This window comes from Siniperca chuatsi, linkage group LG2 (assembly GCF_020085105.1).
Source record: "Siniperca chuatsi isolate FFG_IHB_CAS linkage group LG2, ASM2008510v1, whole genome shotgun sequence".
Classification (NCBI taxonomy): Eukaryota; Metazoa; Chordata; class Actinopteri; order Centrarchiformes; family Sinipercidae; genus Siniperca; species Siniperca chuatsi.
In genome coordinates this window covers 34,459,092-34,479,162 of record NC_058043.1, presented here as the reverse complement: position 1 = coordinate 34,479,162, position 20,071 = coordinate 34,459,092, and the positions used below count along the sequence as shown (strand labels likewise).

Genomic DNA, 20,071 nt, shown 5'->3' with positions numbered 1-20,071 from the left:
CCGAAAAATTAATTTCATTGCACTTAATTAATTCGTACTTCAATGCAAATTAAGTTTTTCATTTCCATTCTGTTTGAGGAGAAAAAAATATGTTTGGATTTAAAGATGTTATCCAGGCAAAAAAATGTTGTCATGACCGCAAAGTCCCGTATGTTCAATGCAGAGATGGAGGATCGAGAAAGTCTTCACTGATAGTGGAGTTTAGCATTTAAAATGCCCCTTTTTAAGGAATACACTAAAACTGAGGGAAATGGGCCACTGGCCAACTTACTATTAAACTGATGAGAAAATACCAACAAAACCACCGGGGATGGTTTTGCTGTTTACACAGGAAGTAAACCTGAATAAGAAAAAATACCTTACCTCACTGCAGATGAATTAATGGTTGATCACCTCAAATGATTCTGCTATATGACTAATTGACATTTTAATCTTTCTAAATAAAATACAGCACTTTGCCTGATGCTAGTGCCCAGCTATCACTCAAGATAGTGTATGCTAGCACGCTAGCATGGAGACTTTTGTCTTTTATGTCTCCATCTCATCACAATTTGCCAAAACTTGATACATTTGCTTTTAGCAGCACTTCTATCACCTGCAGCACTTGGTTTATACTTTATTGTTGGCATCCATTTCCATCTCTGGTCTCTGGAACGAGTCAGCAAGTAGAAAGGACAGTTTTCATAAGGACTGTCAGTGTGGGTATCTCACCAGCCTTGCCAGGTTTTAAAGTAACTATACAGACAAAAAGAAAATGTGCCTTTTAGACATGACTTTGAAACTGACTAACAATTGTATTATTTTAATAACTAAAATATTAGTAAGGAGATGAGAGGCAATAGCAATGGTTACTGCCACACAGAGTAAAATCCAAACAGTTTAAAGAAGCCGTACCCAATGACTCAAACACTGGTGAAGTGACAGGATGCATACATTTTGAATTGAACCTCAATATTTGTCGTCGACCGCCAAGACTCAAAAAGCGACGCTACGTGTAGCAAAGTCATGGTAAACAGCTTCATTGTGTTAAGATAACTTTTCAGTTGCTTGTAGTGTAGCTTGCTACTTTCAACACAAAGATAGTTTTTCTGTAGCCTAACTACTTCCACTGAAGAGTAGCTTGTAGCTTCACTAGCTACAGTTTCAAAGTAGCTTCCCCAATACTGCTCATACCATGACGCTAGTACAGGGAACGTTTCGAGTGCATACAGGACCACAATGCCAGTCAATCATGCTAACTCGACTGTCACTGTTAGGGCTGGATATTGTTTAAAAAAATGATGATACCAGTTCTAATACCAGTACCAGTAGTTGTAGTAGTAAAGTGATACTGATACTAATAGAGTACTTCATTCGAAACCTTTTTTTTCCCTACTTCATTCGATACCCATCATGTGAACAGAAGAATTCAGTTGCATAAAATGCTGTCACCACTCCTCCCCATCCAAATGATTTTTACACGAATACATTGTGAAAGTGAGCTGAAGTTTCCCCGGGAAACACACCGATCTCTTCGGCTGTCGCAGTCCCTCCTGCCCGGCCTGGACAGGCAACTCCATCAAATACACCGTGCTAGACTTCACCACCACCACAGACTGTATGTAGCTGCTAGCTATAGCTGCTAGCTGTAGCTGCTAGCTGCTAGCTGTAGCTGCTGTACAGGTATCGTTTGACTGGAGACGTTTCGATACTACTTGGTACGAGAGGCAAAGTGAGAAAAAAACTGCTGAGTTGGTGCTCAGTATGCAAACGACCAATGCTAAACACGCCTGGAAGCTACAGAGTCATGAGGTGCAAGAGACAGGCTGCCTCTTTTTAATCTGTATGTGTGAACGAGGAGTTAAATCCTTTTGCCCTGTCTCTCCTAAATGCCCTCTTGAGATGTGTTTATTGTGCCTTCTGAACATGAAAATTGATGTTAATCATATTAACTTGAAAACATGGAAGCATACCCATAGAAAAAAAGGCTTATTATTATAAAAGAAAATGTTCAAAATAATTTGAAGAGTTGGTTCACCCAAATTACCCCCTGGAAAAAAACAACAACCAAAAAACATATTTTCTCACTTACTTCTAGTGGTACAAACATTTCAATCCACAATTCAGCCTGTGTATTGGAGTGACAGCAGAAATCTTTTAATAATGTGGGTGAACATTTCCGTTTCTTAACCTCTTTCCCTCTCCAACTTGCAATTGGAAACCTAATTAACTGGGAGAACAGGTTGACTGGTTGTTCCTTATAAATAACAAAGTCTCACTAAGTTATTAATTCATTATTAACAATTATTGATTTATTAATTATGAGCTGTGGTTAGAGTTTGATTGTACAAATGTTTCACTATTTTCATCCCGCCGTCTGTTTATGTGTGTGCATGTGTGTGTGTGTTTGTCCTTTGCGTGTGTGTGTGTGTGTGTGTGTGTGGTTTGTACAGACACTGTGGATACAGCAAAGCCTTCCAGGACTCTGATGAGGAGAAGATGCATTACCAGAACGGTCACGGTATGTTTGGCCCATTCCTCAATTATTACCAATAATAGATTACATCTATTCAGCATTCTTTGAAGAGGACTATTTTCATCCCCGTGTAATAAAGTTCATCCTTAGAGCAAACAATTTTCATCACGCTCTGAGTGATTTCAGGAGCACACAGGCCTTATTTCCTGCATGCTGTTTATTCTCTCCCTCTCTCTCATTGCTTCTTTCTGAGTCATTTCTTTTCCTTTCATCAAGTTTTCCCTCCACACACCAGTGACAGGGGCTCAGATGTGATGTTGCTCTCATTCTCCGATATGTGACCAAATGCTAATGTTGTTTATCTTAGTGTCATTCCCCGACGCAAGGTTCTATATCGACCCGCACACATACGAGGACCCCTGCCAGGCGGTCCACGAGTTTGCCAGAGAAATTGAAGCTTCCAGGATCAAAATAGAGAAAATCATTGGTTCAGGTAAAACCATGAACTTGTGTGCGCTCACACACACAAACAGGGACTCTCACAAACACACACACACAGTAAGAATCATTGGCTGAGCTAACTTAAAATCATTGGCCAGTGTAAAGGCTGTGGTGTGCAGCAGAGAGGAGGATGGCAGAGCGGAATCAGAGCGTTGCGTGGGACTGTCAATCAAAGCTCCTCGGACAGGCAGGGAATACTAACACTGTGTCAGCTCCACAATACACTGTGCTAGATATGACTCCTGCAGACATCCAGAGAAATATAAAGTATAAAATTGAAGAAGACAAATAACAGCAATCACACTCTAAGCTAAAGATAAGAATTAATGAGAAAGAGGCTGATGGTTAGCTTACTTCCAGTTTTGTACATATATATACAGTGTGCAGCAAAGCACATTACATGTTGAATACAGTGGAATAAAATTAAAGGTTGAATGTATTTCACGCTGAATTGGGCTCATTCTTGTGTATGTGTTTAGGGGAGTTTGGGGAGGTGTGTTATGGACGTATGAGACTCCCAGGGAAAAGAGACATCCCAGTGGCCCTGAAGACCCTGAAGGCAGGATACACAGAGAAGCAGAAGAGGGACTTCCTTGCTGAGGCGTCCATCATGGCCCAGTTCGACCACCCCAACGTCATCCGCCTGGAGGGAGTGGTAACTCAGAGTATGCTGCCGCTAAAACTGTATATTAGTGTAAAGCAGTTTTCGGGATTATTGACATATATGTCAGTAATCTACTACTGTATGTGTAATGTCATGTTGGCTATAGACATCTTACTTAAAGCTGTTAGCTATTGGTGAGCACTTGATGGAAAAAGTGGCTTAACATTTGCCAGGGAGCTCAAATCACATGGGACTATTCTAACTTGTAGTCATTTTTACTGGGAGGGCAAAAGGTAGAAGGAGGTAAAAGCGTCTCTACTGGGGTTGTAATACTGTAATAATTACCGTCTCTCTCCTTTGTATCCCATCTGACAGAATTTGCCAGATTGTAATGTGTCCTAGCTTAATGCTTATCCAAACCATTAAAGATTGTTTCCCAAACAAGGGTCAGTTCACACAATTAACTGAAATACTTACCGTCATTTCACAGTTATTCCATTTTCATTGGTACTGAAAAACTCAACAGCAACATCTTTTCGTGGTTCATTGAGAATGAGTTTCTACCAAAGTACTACTGCCACATTTCTTAATGGAAACTGTTCCAGTGGGGGGGTCTATGGATGATTCAGAGACATGAGACATTGTTTCTGAACACGGAAACACTGTTGAGTGTTTCACTTGCATTTGTAGATGCTTTGAGTTCCAAAGACAACTTGCCGTTCATTTGAAGTGTATTGTGGTGGTGGCAGAGGTCTCATGCTGTGTCCCTAATCCATACTACTTACTAATTGTATACAGTATGTATTATTGAATCATTTTTATGGAACACTATTTTTTGAGGTTAGTATAAGGGAAATGATACAATATGTGTAACTATAGAATGCCACTGTCCATTAAACTTCACAGAGGGAGAGTAAAATTACTTTCTAAAGATTTAAAATTGTTGAAGTCTCACCATCCTTTAGAATTTATTTTAATGTTTTGCGACAGTGAGCAGTAACCACCATGTCCTTACACCAACAGCACACTCAAAAATAATGTGTTTTTTAGTATGACCTTTTACTGACCATACTGACCTTTTATGTATACCCAATATTGTCACTTTTCTAGTGAACATAATACACCCTCACAACCTGCTTAGAATTAGCATGTAGTGTGGAATTGGGACACAGCTATGATGCCAGACACCTGGAAAGCTCACCAACATGAAACAGACGCTTTCTGCATGGTTACCACGAGGGGTAGGCGAAAAGTGAAGATTCTTTATGTTTTTGTTGTTTGGGTGAACTAACCCTTTAAGTCAAGGGAACAAAGACTGTAACAGTAAAATCAAGGCACTGCATTTATGTGTAAACACTATAAAGCCAGAGTCCTGAAGGTTCCTATTTGTTTCCTCAGGCAAACCGGTGATGATCATCACAGAGTACATGGAGAATGGCTCTCTGGACTCCTTCCTCAGGGTTGGTATTGAAACTTTAGGTTGAACAGTATTTAAATGTAGAAAGAGTAGGATTTTCCTAAAAATAATCCCTCTCAATCATCACTTATGACCCACAAGAAGTGTGTGGCAGTGCCTGTATCTGCAGAGACGCTGCCCTAATTTTGTCTTTAGTGTTAAATGTTTTTTTCTGTTGTCTGTTAATGGGTAAGGGGCGATATTCTCCTTCTCTGTTAAGCTATGACAGCTATACCTGCTCATCATCCATGTCCGGTGAAAACAACGTATCACCAAGTTGTTAACTTCTTAGCAACTATTAAAAAGCTTTGGTATAAGCTTAGTACATTTGTTTGGATAATCCAGTGGATTTCCAAAAGGTTTTATGAACCTAAGAGGTTGGAGAATTTTCTCAATGCATCAAGAAGAATGTGAAAATATAAAAATCTCCAAACTTGAGAATAAATGGTTTTCACAGGAGAGCAACATCACTTCACATCACTTCCTGTGTATCAGAGTATTGTTGCCAGGAGAAAGGCACCAGTGGTTTACCAGCAAATGTGAAAGTTTTATTTTACAAGATATAAGTTGATTTAACATTGTATTACATCGAAAATGTCAAACAGCTCCAGTATTTGCTTATAAGAAAATACTGCGGATTATAACTTAAAAGCAAATCCCTGTCATGTTTTATTCTCTTATCTTTACTCTCTTCTCTATCTTGATTAAAATCTCTTCTATTATCACTCTCTTCATCTTTTCTGCTGCTATACCATCACGTATTTTTTATTTGATCTGCCATTAAAACTCTCCCTAATTCCTCCTTCCCAATCTTTCCCTTTTCTTTTCTGCCTTCCTGTAGAGACACGATGGCCAGTTCACCATCATCCAGCTGGTCGGGTTGCTGCGTGGCATTGCGGCCGGTATGACCTACCTGTCTGACCTGGGCTACATCCATAGAGACCTGGCTGCCCGCAACATCCTGGTCAACAGCAACCTGGTGTGTAAGGTGTCTGACTTCGGCCTGTCCCGAGTACTGGAGGATGACCCCGATGCTGCATACACCACCAGTGTGAGTTTTCACATCGAGGCAAGCATTAAGGCAGCGCACACACACACACACACACACACACACATTCAGACACACACACAATTCTTTAAAATAAATGGTTCGGGTCAGGGAGTGGCAATCACATGTAATGGGACTGAAAATAAAACAGCTACAATTTAAATGCACAAACCTAAAACGAATGATGGTGAATGAATGTCTCTGCTGATATGTAAAAGTTACAGTTACAGCCTCATGTTAACGTACATAAGAATGATCACAAAGAGTTCCATGCAGTGAGGGACTCAGACTTTTAATGGGCACTTCAGCGATTTAGTAATGCACTTGGGCACTGTAAGGGCACTGTAAGACTCACAAGAGACAGTTAAAATAGTAAAAATCGAAGCAGCAGAGGCTGAGATATCCTGACCTTTAGACACTAGTTTGGGTGAAAGCCCCAAAACCCTGAATCCTACATTTTCCACAACACAACCAGTAGCAAACACAAAGGACGCACCAAACTTTTTCTCTCCAGATACCAATTTGGATACCTAAACTTAGGGTTTCTGCAAATACACATTTGATAATGTGCTCTCTTTTCCCAAATCTAAAGGGACACTCCACCATTTTATAGATGAAGTTCAGTTTACTAGTCATGGTTGGTACTTCTCAGTGTGTGGAAATACTTGTATAATATCTTTTGCGTTTCTGGTGGGAGTTATCTAAAGTTTAAAAGAAATAACCCTGACGATACTTATTTTTTACCATATCCTCCACCTGTACATGGATCTGTTTTTTTTCTTCTTCAAACTGCTAAGCTAACATTAAAAGCTCATCCATAGTGTTTTTTTACTCCTGTAAATAAAAAATGTGTTGTTAATAATATGTAATGTCAGTCCTCATTTTCTTAGCCACTGTCCTCAATCAGGCTTTGTTAAACACGTAATACAGTCTAATGTCGATAAAGCCATAAAGCCTTAACTCCGCCTTCACATTAATATACCTTTTATTGTGAAGCACATGCAGGAAATGTTGAGTAACACCAGTAGCTTTAATGTAGATCGGTGATGTCTGGCCAGTACACACACCCTTCGCAAGGTCAGTATCTGAGCCATCCCTAGTAAACCCACACCCCCAGTTTGTAACACTGGCTTTCTGTTAAAGATTCCTCAAGCCAAGATAACCCTGATGGTGTCACTATGATGTCTTCTGGGTCATTTACTCAGACTTTACAAAGCTCCTCCGAGCAACTGAGTAGTGGTCCTTATGATGAGTGAACTGAACTTTATGTATGAAATAAGGTGTTTCATCTTTAAAGTTGCACTAGGCATAGTGGCGGCCTTGAGATCATGTCAATAAGGTGCATGCCAAAAGATAACAAATCTAAAAATGGATTTAAGAAGGCAATTCCATTGAAATCTGGCCAGGAAAGTAGCATCGAGACAAGCATAAAGGTTGGAGACAAATACAACAATATATAAAGCAATACAAATACAAAGTCACATGAATGCTAGAGCAAAGCAAATGGACTGTACTTGTATAGTAAAGTAAAAGTAAAATCATCTTTGTAAGTGCTCCAGTAGAGAGCAGTCCAAGATTAAACCTGCAGCCTGATGCTAACAAATGCATTAAGTCTTAACTAAAAAAAAGGCCAAGGCAGCTCCTTCCAGAGTCTGATGCTATCAGCTCACAGGACGCAGATGGAAATCAGCATTTGACACATTTGTCTGTTACAGTCTGTTAAAGCACAGCAATCAGATTACAGAAAGCAAGGTGATTATGTGCAGCATCACTCCGAGACGTTCTGAAGGGGAAAAGGATTGTAGATGATGATATTACAGACACTATAGCATCATTACAGCACATCTCGAATTAATGGTTGATAATGGCTGAAGATTAATACAGTTCACATTATTGCCTGGAAATTTTAGTAAAGTGAATAAAGCTGCCTATTCTGTGGAACCTGGAAGCAAAGTCACTTTGAAGAACCCAAAAGTATTGAGATCACAAGTTCAGGTTAGAGAATTCCAGTGGATCAATTTGCTGGTTTTAAAGTTTAGCAGGACATCAAGTGTCTATAATGGGCTACTTTTTGAGAGCAACCTTCAAATGTTTAAAATAACCCACAGGGAGTGCTTTGTTTGTTTAAGAAGTGATGTATCCATTTGTCAACCTAATGAAGTGTCAGTTTTATATCAAGAATAATGGAAAAAGTAGTTCACATACTTGCTAACATTTGCAAGTCTATTCTTGTCTTGGCCTGCAACGCATGCCCACACTGGCTGTGTATCTTTTAACTTTTTGATTTCATGTACATTTACTCAGTGGTGGAAAGTACTGTACTCAAGTACACACTTTAGGTAGTACTCTTCTAACCTATCTCCATTTTGTTCTATTTCTACGTTACTACATTTTAGAGGGTAATAGTATACTTTTTATTCCAGTAAATTTATTTCACTTCTAGTTACTAGATACTACTATATATGCAGTATATAGTTACTTTATACAAATCAACAGTATATAAAGTACTTAAAATAAGCCACTTTCACTAGCTGTACCATTTAAATGCTGTTTCCACATTAAAGCTAGGGTAGGTAATGTATTTCAGAAGCATTTTTTGTTATATTTGTGGAAATTCTCTTTACATCCCGACAGCAATCAATAAATCAAATAAATGCTCTGAAAAAAAATCTTTAAAAGGTTTTGCACCAAAGTGCTTCACAAAGACAGACATGTATGTATACACATACAAACATAAAGGCATATATGTGCATAACAGATGTTGTGGTAATAAAGTAAGATTAAAATGGAAATAAATTAAGCCCAATTTAAAACCCAAGGAATTAGATAAAAATAAAACCGGTTAAATACAATTAAAAGCCAGAGAATAAAAGTGGGTCTTTAGGTGCATCTTAAGAGCATCAACAGACTCAACCTGTCTAATGGCCTCTGGCAGGCTATTCCGGAGCCGAGGAGCTGCTACAGAAAAAGCCCTGTCCCCGGCCTTTTTTTCTCCACGGTAGCAGGATCTGAAGGGGCTGGTGGGGCCGTAGGGGGTGAGAAGTTCTGAGATATATGTCGGGGCGAGACCATGGAGAGATTTGTAGACAATTAAAACGATTTTGAAGTTTATCCTTGCATCCTTCCATTCATTTCAGGATAAAGGTAATGTGGTCTCATTTCTTGGGCCTGTTAATAAACAGGCAGCAGCGGAAAATGGCAGCGTGAGAGAGGCCTATGTAGAGGGAGTTACAATAGTCCAGCCTGGATGATACTAGTGCATGAATCAGAGGGTGATAGGAAATGCCTCATTTTGGAGCTGGCTCTGAGTTGGAAGAAGCTGGACCTGACAACAGAATTGACCTGCCTGTTGAAACTTAGATCTGCATCAAATATGACACCCAGGATCATATTTGATGCACACAGTGCAACAGTGATAAAAAGAGTAGGACCTCTGTTTTGTCCTCATTTAACTGAAGGAAATTATGAGACAACCAGTCTTTAATATCTTCGGAGACAGTTTTGTAATCGAGTTACATTGGCCTGATTTTGGGAATAGAGGGGGAGGTTTCTGCATGAGTACTTTTACTTTTGTTATTTTAACTACATTTTGCTAATACTACTTCTATACCTTTACTTTATTTCTAGACTGTGATATTACCACTTTAACTGGCCATAAAACCAAAATAATGAGCTAAAAGACACTAAAGTGCTCTGTAGAACTGAGGGGAACTGTGAAGTCACCTGATAATTTTCTGTGGGTTCGTCACTACGAGCGACTCCTTTCACATTACACATAGTTATTTGATCCATTGTTAACTGGAAGGATCTGAATACTTCTTTCACCACTGCATTTATTTATTAAACAGCCTCAGAGAATATTTGTAGACATACAATCCCATTTTAAAATGAAATATGTTTTTGACATTTGACCCTTTTACCACATTTGGAGCTCTGTGGCTCAGAGGAAGAAGATGCAGTATATCAGGCTTTAGATACAAAGACTACTTGCAAGTAGGATACATTCTAAGTTAGTTTTGGTCTTTTCATGGGATGTGTTGACAATAATAACTATAAATATAGACTATAGCCAGACACACCCTTAAAACTGTGATTATGAGTTTGATTGTCTAGTCTCGAGATGTCTCATAAAGTCTTATACACCCTGGTCAAACTTTCTTTATGTTCCTGACAGGGCGGGAAAATTCCAATCCGCTGGACAGCCCCGGAGGCCATCGCCTACAGGAAGTTCTCCTCCTCCAGTGACGTGTGGAGCTACGGAGTGGTCATGTGGGAGGTGATGTCTTACGGAGAGCGACCATACTGGAACCTCACCAACAGAGATGTGAGCAATATTTGTTGACCATAACTAATCTTCATGGTATTTTCATAGCAAATACTCTAGTCTCATCCATATTTTGCTGTACATGTGCAGGTGATCAAATCTGTGGAGGAGGGCTACAGGCTGCCTGCTCCTATGGGCTGCCCTGCTGCTCTACACACGCTCATGCTGGACTGCTGGCAGAAGGATCGCAACGAGAGGCCACGCTTTTGCCAGATAGTCACTGTTCTTGACAAGCTAATCCGCAACCCAGAGAACCTGAAGTCTATGGACACGCTCTGCAGGTGGGTGGGCCACTGAATAGATCTATATTTATGGTGAAGCAACATGGGTGCATTGTGTCACATGCAGAGGAGTCTTGATTTAATTTGGCATGACAGTTCGCCAAAATTTAATCAAATATTGGTTCATGTGATTAGCGGATTAAGCTGCAAATCAAAGCAAGACACCGTCTGCGAGGGGCTGAGAAGATGATCTCCCGGACAATATATGGTGACAGACTGTTAGGCTACTAAGTAACTGTCCTGGTGTGGGAGGCAGAGTAAATCCAATCTCATCCAGCTGCTATCAAACATGAGCACAGTGGGATAAAGTTGCAGCCTAAAGTTTCCCTCAAAGTTCTCTGACAGATGGAGCAAGTGGTCGTGTTCGTTTTCCGATAAGCTCATCTTTGATAGACGCGCTGTGCATTAAGTAAAAGCCAAGCTGTGATATTGACATTGATCCGCGGTGAAACTGGGAGCAGGTTTGAGAGGACACCCGGGCTGAAGCTGGACCTGTGTAAATTGCTCTGTTCAGATCCCAGGACCTACGGAGTCAGTGGTGCGTGGTACTGTGCATCTGTGCGTGAGGTGAGAGAAGTATTAGGTAGAGGAAGAGGAGCAGGAGGAGTGTTAAGGATTTATCCCTTTATTAATCTACCCAAAGCAGCCATCCTGCAACCACAGCCGCCACCTCTTCTCTATCATTTTAACTGCAATTGATTTTCTGTCTCAGCTACAATTCGCATTTCAAAGCCCCCCTTACCAACGGTCGCTCTGCCTCTTGCTCACTTTTTGACTCTTTTCTCGTTTTCGGACTCCCTCCAACTAATCTTTTTGTCTTCCCATACATCTTCCTCTCACTCTCTGTCTATCTATGGCCATCTGGCAGTTTAAACAGTCCTCCGCTGATGGAGAGAGCTATCCCCGACTTCAGTAGCTGTAACTCAGTAAACGAGTGGCTCGACACCATAAAGATGGGCCGCTACAAGGACCGCTTTGCAGCAGGGGGGTACCATACTCTGGGGCACGTCATAGGCATGAACCAAGGGTAAGTACTGACCACGATGGAGAGTGATAACAACTCAGAGGATATGGTGAGCTGTTAGCTGTTGTCAGCACTTAGCTGCTGGGCTCTACCAGCAGAAAGACCCTGTAGGGTGAGAAATCACTGCACTCCGGGCTTAAACTGTTTGATTGTTACAGTGAAGTAAGTTGGAGCTTCTGCACACTTGGATCATTATAAAACTGCTCCAAGTAAATCTCAGAAAATAGAGATAAAATTGCTGTTTTTCTGCACCGCTCATGTTCTTTGTTAATTACCACCTCCACAGAGCCAGGGGTAAGGATCTTAGCTTATTTCTATTTCAATCAGCCTTCAAGTCTGCCCTTCACAACTATCATCACATACTGCATGACCACATCTCTCCTGTAATGTGACAGTTGTAGTAAATATGTAGGGAAACAAAAGCAGTTTGAAGCATTCTCCACCATTATGTAGGGATATATAGTGTTAATCAGAATTATTACAAGATACAAGATAGATTTATTGATCATTTTACAACACAGGGTTGTATAATGAGATTTTGTTTTGTGGTTCCCTTTATGCTACTCAAAAATATATATATACAGTAGATCGGTGAATAAATAAGTAATAGAATACGCAGATCACCGTTCGGCAGCAAGGTTTTGGGAAGCACGATTTTACGATAAGTCGGATCCTACTCCTGACCTAACGCTTAATTACTTTTAGTAATCTATTAGCATCAACCCCAATATCACAAGAATTCCATATGGTCAAGCCTGTCCCTTTGTTCTTTCTTTTCTGAATTCCCAGTGTGCTGTAAACTCCCCAGCCACATCTGGAGATGTGGGAGTATTGCCAGTTTATCAGATTAGTGAAGGCCCATCCTCTCGTGAACTGGCCATTTGTCACTAATTCTTCTTTGATGTCCTCCCTGAGTCCAGGCAGGGTGTGTTTTATGACCCAGAGGTGATGTGAACAAGCAGTGATTTAAAGAAGAAGAAGATTTAAAATTGTTCATAATCATCATCACCCTACGCAATGTGATACTCTTGCAGCAAATTGTGAGTTGTGCCTCAAATAAAAGCTGATGCCCAAATACAGTCTCAAATACCACCAAATAATATAACAATATGTGCTGGCCACTATCAAATAAAGGCCAGGTAATAGGAGAAAATGGGGGGTATGGGGGGTGGAATTACCTGCTTACATGGTGAGTAACAATAGTAATGTCATGCTCACCAATCTATTACTCTGAAGTTCTCTTTTTAACAGAAGCACTGTTCACATTCACTAAATAACTCCAACTGCTTTTACTTGGCACTTTTTGATCAGTGTCAAGCTACTGTCAGCGAAAGTCAACAGTTCCTGTAGCTATGTATTTCACATTAAAAGGCCTATCAGAGAAGGGTTTTGTCCTTTGAGCCACTGGAAAGCTTTTAATGTGAAATATCTGTGCAGGACGGGTGCCCGGTGGCCTAGTGGTTAGGATGCAAACCATGTAATCGCAATGTCCCCAGTTCAGTTCTGGCCGGGGACCTTCGTTGCATGTCATTCCCCTTTCTCTGTCTGCATACAACGCTATGAGAGCAGTGCGAGAGAACCAAAACAGTAAAGTTGTGGGACGGACAGATCAACAATGAGCTGAAACTCACTAAAAAGCTCAGTAAAGCCGAGGGGAGCTGCACATTCAGCTGATAATTCTCTGTAGGTTCATCACTACGAGCGACCCCTTTCACAATGTCACATTGTTTTCACATTCTGTCATAAATTTGTTATTATAAAAATATCGATTATAGCCACTTTAATAAAAACAAAATACCCCCCCAAAAAAAAAAAAATAAATCAGTAGCTTGACACTGATTGAAAGAACAGCAAAGTGGAAAGTAGACTGTGTTGTTATACTGATGGTTTTAATGATGTGAAAATGTACATTATCCTGAATTTATCAAGACAACAGTTAAAAATGGAAGATGTGTTGAGTTTGCATTAACACAAAACAACAGCAACAGCAAATTAAAAAGGGAGATGGTCATAAAAACATTTTACAGAGTAATTATTGTGAGATATATTTAAAAATGTGTGTAAAAAGGCCTATCATTGATATAAGCCTGTTCTGAATAAAGGGCTTGTTCTCTCTGCTTTTGAGGTACATGAAGGCCCTGGCTATTATCTGAGAATTTACAGTATGTTCTGCCAAAACTCAGGGTTTTTAATTTTCATGTCAAAAAGTGTTTCTTTTTTCTGTGTATTCCCCAAAATTCAAGACTGAAACAGCATTAAGGTCATCATGGATCAACAACTCAATTTTTGTATGTGTTTGTATTTGTGTGTGTGTTGTACAGGGACATCCAGAGGCTTGGGGTGACGCTCATGGGCCACCAGAAGAAGATCATGACCAGCGTCCAACTGATGAGAGCGCAGGTCCTGAACAAGAGTGTGCCGTCTGTGCACGTATAACTCCAACGCTGAGGTTTCTTTCTGCTGAAATCTAGGAACCCAGGTTTCTATAAGGTCTAGAGGGACTCTAATGGAATTTAAGATGATCTGATAAATGGGAGAAGAAGATATGTGGGAACTTTACAAGACGTTTTCCTCAAGAGATTGAAGAACAAAACATGAAAGGTTTTAACTATGGAGCAAGTAAACATGACTTCTTTGGGACAAGTCCGACCTTTCATTTTTTTCCTATCCGATTACATTTTCTGAGTTTAAATGTCTTGTTTATAAATGGAAAGACTGCCTTAATTACTACAAATTATTTTAATTTTATTGTCTACAAAGAGAAGATAATTTATTAATCATGAATTTATCAGAGAAATATGATTTACTGAACCGGGAAATAGCAAGAGTACATGGAGTGATGTAGAGGGTGGGGGTGGGGATGGGGGGTGTTTTCAAATGTTCTGATGACACTCGCTGCCTCTCCTGCAGTAACAGCTTGAGGAGAATGAGGCCCAGAATGAGGCTCAAGTCAGTAAAAGTGGAGAAAAGTGAGATAGGGCTCACCCGAGTTGCCAGATCGTCTCCACAGCGGAGAAGACCTATTTCACCCCAGGCTATTAATACCAACAACAGGCACATTTCTCCGCCGTCCAACCTTGATGAATGACCCCAGGGGAGCCCTAGAGCCCTCTGCCCAGTTTGAAGCTGCGCGCCGCACAACTACTGTACTTGGAAGATGTGTATGATTCAGTTACAGTGCACTTTATTCTACAATCTCTCTGCGTTGTAGAGGCTTTGCAGTTTTGTCACAAATCTTATCTCAGCCACAACTGGAGCCACAAAGTTGGTCTGTTAAAGAATTAGCTGTTTGAAAATATTACATAAACAATGACTACAGTATAAAACCCAAGAAGAAAGAGAGATATCTAACATTCATTCGTGTTATAAGTAGCTCACTCATGAGATTTCTTTCCAAATTTTCTTGAAAAGAAAATATATTTCAATTACATACAGTATGTGTTTCAATATGCATACAAAATAATATTGGCCATTTCAAATATTGTGATAAATACTGCATGTGGTGCTTTTTCAGTATATTTGGGGATTTCTCAATATATCTCTAATTTTAAATTAATTCCAAATGCACTGCTATTTAACATGCATTTCAAATCAGGTCTAAATGTCTAACAAATATATTTTAAATTCACTTCAAATATTGCAAACCTACTTTCAGTTTTCAGTGTGAAAGTTTATTCTTGATCTTGGGAATAGTGGTTTGATAAATTAATCTTAACTGAAGGTTCACTTACTACCTCTAGTATATACAACTACTTGTTATCATGTCACCAAAGTTCCATACTTGCAGTCACGTCATGACAACTGAGCAAACTTCAGTTTGCTGGTGAAGAACGTGCCATCTGGTTGAAATCTCCAGAAAAAGCTAGTAAGTGGACCCTGAGTTAAGATTATTTTGTCAAACTTTTTATGTTCTGTTGTTTCTCTAGTTAAATATATATTTGAAACTGCTAAAGAAAATACATTTCAGTTATGTTCCTTAATATATTACAGTATATACTTCTCAAGGCATGTCAGGCTACATGCTGTTCTACATTACTTTCAGATACAGAAATACATTTTCATGTCGCTTAAAGGCATCTTTGAAATGCATTTGGAAGAGCCCATATATCGAAAAAAGTATTTGAAATGTATGATTGACAAAATTAGCATTTGGTTTTTGCTTTGTTTGTTAGCTAAGTATCTGGCAGCCAGCTCAGTTAAGCAAAGCAGCTGGCATTAACACTAGATGCTAACTCCAGCTTCTACTACATTATCTAGTGTGTAAGCTAGGTGTACAACAGGAGAGTGCTAATTAGTATTAGCTAAGCAGAATGTTTGCAAGCTAAATGCTGCTAAAATATCTAAATATGAAATCAGTCAGATAAGTTGGTGAAAAAAATATCAGTAAAAGAAGGCAGCACAAAACATCTGTCTGCTGAATTCTGTTTCAACGCTAAACAACACCTGTTTACAGTGACTGTCCAAGGCCTACAACATGGCTGCCAGTGTCCCACTAAACACCCAATGTTGGCTTGATCTAATCTCTCTTGTGACCATCATAGAGCCCAGAAACAGTTGTTAAAATTTGACAGTGGTCCATGAATTTTTATCAAAATATATCCTAAAGTAGCCCATGACTGCCAAACTTGTACAACATTTTTATATTTCCCTAAATATTAACACAATATAAATGTACTGTACATCTATTTAGCATTCAACCAAAATTAGACATAAATTAAGGTGGATCGTCCTCTATATCCAAGTTGTCGTTTCAATATCTTCTGAGTAACATTTTGCTGGGAGGGTGTGTTACACCTGAAAGCCCTCTCATTCTCTTGGCATTTATGAACAAAATGGTACAGAAGCTTGTTTAATTCAGTGGATGTTTTGGGATCAACGTCAGCACTAATACTATTTAGTGCAATAATTCTGTACCTCAGAGTACATATCTGAACACATTTTTTGTGTGAATGCTGGGAATATAGTACACATAAGCTACACAGACTGTACAATAAAGTGTTACTTCTGATTAATGTGATTACACTGTTTGCCTCAGTGTGGATGAAAAGGGGAAGAAGAACATGTAAGTAGAATGTTTATATCGAAACGCTCTCCAAAGTTCATAATTAGCCCTAATTTATATCCCCCTCCGTGCCATCATGAGAATGTCTTTTTCTTGTGCACTTCGGTAGGTTTTCCTCTAGATGATTGATGTCAGTTTTTATTAGAGAAGAACCTCATGATATTTCTTGAGTATGTGTCATAGCGGCATTTCACTACTGGTTTCAAAAGATTTTTTTCTTTAGGCATTTGAAGACACTGGACTTGAAATGAAAACCCATATTTTATAAAGTTAGGTTATGTTTTTGCTAGATGAATTGATTTATAATGTATACAGCAAGTTCAGTCACTGGTAGGAAGAAAAAAAAAGAAACAGTAACCGGATTTATTCACATTTCATTATTTATTCATGCTCATTTGTTTTCCAAATAATACAACTCTGAGAGGTTTTATTACAGTTGATGAATCATCCTTGTTGCTAATGATAAATGTGCAAACTGTCCATAAATACACAATAAAGGAACGTTTGTCTGTGTGTGACTGCAACAGTGATTTTCCGACTATTTCTAATAAAACAGAGAGCTGACGTCCCCCCGCACTTCAGTTCCACTAGCTTTTAGTTCTTAATGTATGCACACTCTAAACCTCATGGGAGCTGTAGTGCAAACAAAAGAATAATTGTGTTATGTTGGTTTAAAGCTGTACTAATTAATATTTTTTAATATTAACGGATCAAATTCCTACATGTAATGTGAAAGCTTATAGTGACAAACCCACAGAAAATTATCATCCAACTGTGAAGTTGGAAAAACAGCTATACAGAGCCTTTCAGCGTTTCCTTTAGCTCATTGTTTTTGTTTTTCTGGTCTGCAAGATCAGTTATAATGGCAGCAGATTTCAGAAAAACAAAAAAACTGTATGTCTGCCATTTGGTGCTCAGTAGGTTGGATACATTGGATTTATCAAAGTTAGCAACTAGCCGGGACACAAAGTCGAACATATAGCAGCAAACAAGTGACACTTTTTTCAAATTAGAGTTAATACTGAACTGATATTTGTGAGGTGGACAGAAACGCGACTCCAGACGAATGCTAATGTTGCTACGTGTCTGCTGGATGAGTAGGTGGGAAATTGCCTGCTAACACGTTAGCCATAACAACTTTGTGAGGTGATAATACGTCATGAGTTGTAAATAATCTAGTTGAGTGCCTTAGATAAACTATATTCACTTCCTGATGCTCTCAACCTCCCTGCATGGCATTTTCTATGGATCCATCTTGACAAACACGAAAGACATCAACCCGTAGTCCTGAACGCGTCTGACAGAGGAGAGAGATTTGCTTGAGGTATGGTGCATCATTTAAGCAATCACCTCACATGGTCCAAAGATCATTTGTAATTAATATTTTTCTTGTGTTCAGAGAGGGCAGAGCTCAAGAAAATTCATCTAGGACTCATCTCTGACAAAGAAAACCACCATTAGTCAGTCAGTGGATCTGAACGTTGCAGCACCATGATTCTCACTCTGCAACACTCAGGTTGAAAACAATTGACTTTGACTTCTTTAATGCTCATTGCTGAGTTTTTGAGTAAATTGCTTTTTTTCTGTGTGAATGAGCCCTGACCTAGCTCTGAAACATCATTTCGAGCTCAGCCTGAATTGGGAATGGCCTGATGAATCTGTGTCTGAGTAATTGTCCTTTCCTTCACCTTAGGAGGGCTGTTAGGAGATAATCCTCTCCTTGGTGAAACAAGACCTAACACAACATCATTAATCTCATTACTAAGGCCGTGTTGCTTTGTTGCCACCGAGTCCCACGCCCAATTATCAGCTTCAACCCCGTCCCCATGATGACGCCAAGTCCCGCCAATCGCTAACGACCATCTACACTGTCCCCTGATTGACTTCTCTGAGAGCGGCGATGATAGCACTTTGTATCTGCAATCAGGCACCCTTCGAGCTTCGGCTGTGTCTGTGTCCTCGTGTCCCCCGGATGTCCTGTGGTTGACTGGGAACGGAGCGCAACACTGACGACAAGAGTGGTTTTGGTGTTTCTTATCGCCTCACAGCAGGTCCACATTATAAGGGAGGGCCAGACAATGCAGATGGATTTAAACGCTTAAGCATTTATTGTCAAGTTTGCTTCTATCATAAAGTAGTAACAACACAAATTCATTAACCCGCTTTCAAATCTGTGTAAATCTCTGCACAGTCATAATGAAGTCTTTGTGAACAACCTTGGAACAATGCATGTGTATAGCTTGCAGTGTTGTAATTCCACCAGTATATTTCATCAAGAAAACAATCCGTGAGAGCTGAGCAAGAAGCAGTCACTAGGGATTGCTTTGTCAGTTCACTCTGCCTGCCACTATAGGTAGTTTTAGTTTTGTTCTGTATTATTTTTACACTGCTGTGAGGGGACTTTTCCCCAAACACAACACAAAATATCTTTCAGCTCCACTATTTTAGAACACCTTATTTGACAGAATGGGAAAAAGGTGTGCAAATTCATCACCAACTGGATTTTATTGGATTGACCTGCCACTGTTCTACATGAAATGTGATTTATACGCCATAAGAGGAAGGGAACACTCTGTATTCAGAAGCAAACTGTTGAAAAAGCCTAAAGCTCTCAGTTCAATGTGAGCCCCCTCTGCCTTTTCAAAAAAGAGCAATAACATGAAAGCATTGAATTTTGTGCAGTAAACAACTTGATGACTGGTTGAAAAACCTCCTCAATAAAATGAATGACTTCTGGAAATGTGCCAGAGATACAGGCTTTCCCTCTAGCAAAAAAAGCACCTGTTCAGGGGAGAGGCCTGGGTAAACTTACCAGACAGTGTGTTTACATGCTTTCTGTAGCTTTCTTCAGTGTCATGTAAACTGGTAAATCTGGTTTCCGTAATCAGTAGGGGATGAGAAAAACTTTTCTCCTGCAAGATTCCTCCTGGACAAAGCAGATTTCATGTCATGTATAACCAGGTTTCTAATCAGGTTTTTGCAAATAAGCATGTGCATGACAAATACAACAGACAGGGCATTGTAACAGCAGTGTGGTGGGATGAAAGGAGAGATCATTATATGTAGCAATGTTTAAAAAAAATAATCATCTAAAGTCCAACCAAATCTGAAAATAACAAGTAGTCTCTGACAATCTAAATACGTTAGTTTCCACCAAGGCTGTACGTTTGGTCTCAACATTGGTAGGGACACAACAATCCCCCGCCCCACCCTTAGCTCCCTCCCGCTCTGCGCTGTTCATTATTCTGAAACAACAACTAAGCAATAGTCACATGTATCTCAGCCAATAATTTGAAGTAGCCTCTGGGAGGGCACA

The 20,071-nt window shown here is 39.6% G+C and overlaps 1 protein-coding gene across 4 annotated transcripts in view; it reads left to right on the top strand.

Moving 5' to 3' along the window:
* The window catches only part of epha8 (eph receptor A8), a 135,330-nt gene extending 118,051 nt beyond the window's left edge, over positions 1 to 17,279 (top strand). For 2 of the 4 annotated variants that reach the window (XM_044174814.1, XM_044174795.1), the window contains exons 12-20: positions 2,433 to 2,500; positions 2,823 to 2,948; positions 3,436 to 3,621; positions 4,959 to 5,020; positions 5,858 to 6,067; positions 10,239 to 10,388; positions 10,479 to 10,669; positions 11,538 to 11,696; positions 14,015 to 17,279. In XM_044174814.1, the coding sequence (XP_044030749.1) occupies positions 2,433 to 2,500; positions 2,823 to 2,948; positions 3,436 to 3,621; positions 4,959 to 5,020; positions 5,858 to 6,067; positions 10,239 to 10,388; positions 10,479 to 10,669; positions 11,538 to 11,696; positions 14,015 to 14,129 (1,267 nt within the window). In that variant the 3' untranslated portion in view covers positions 14,130 to 17,279. Of the gene's footprint in view, positions 1 to 2,432; positions 2,501 to 2,822; positions 2,949 to 3,435; positions 3,622 to 4,958; positions 5,021 to 5,857; positions 6,086 to 10,238; positions 10,389 to 10,478; positions 10,670 to 11,537; positions 11,697 to 14,014 lie in introns of all 4 variants that reach the window. The other 2 variants (XM_044174804.1, XM_044174786.1) reach the window with 1 other exon arrangement.
* Positions 17,280 to 20,071: the final 2,792 nt, after the last annotated feature.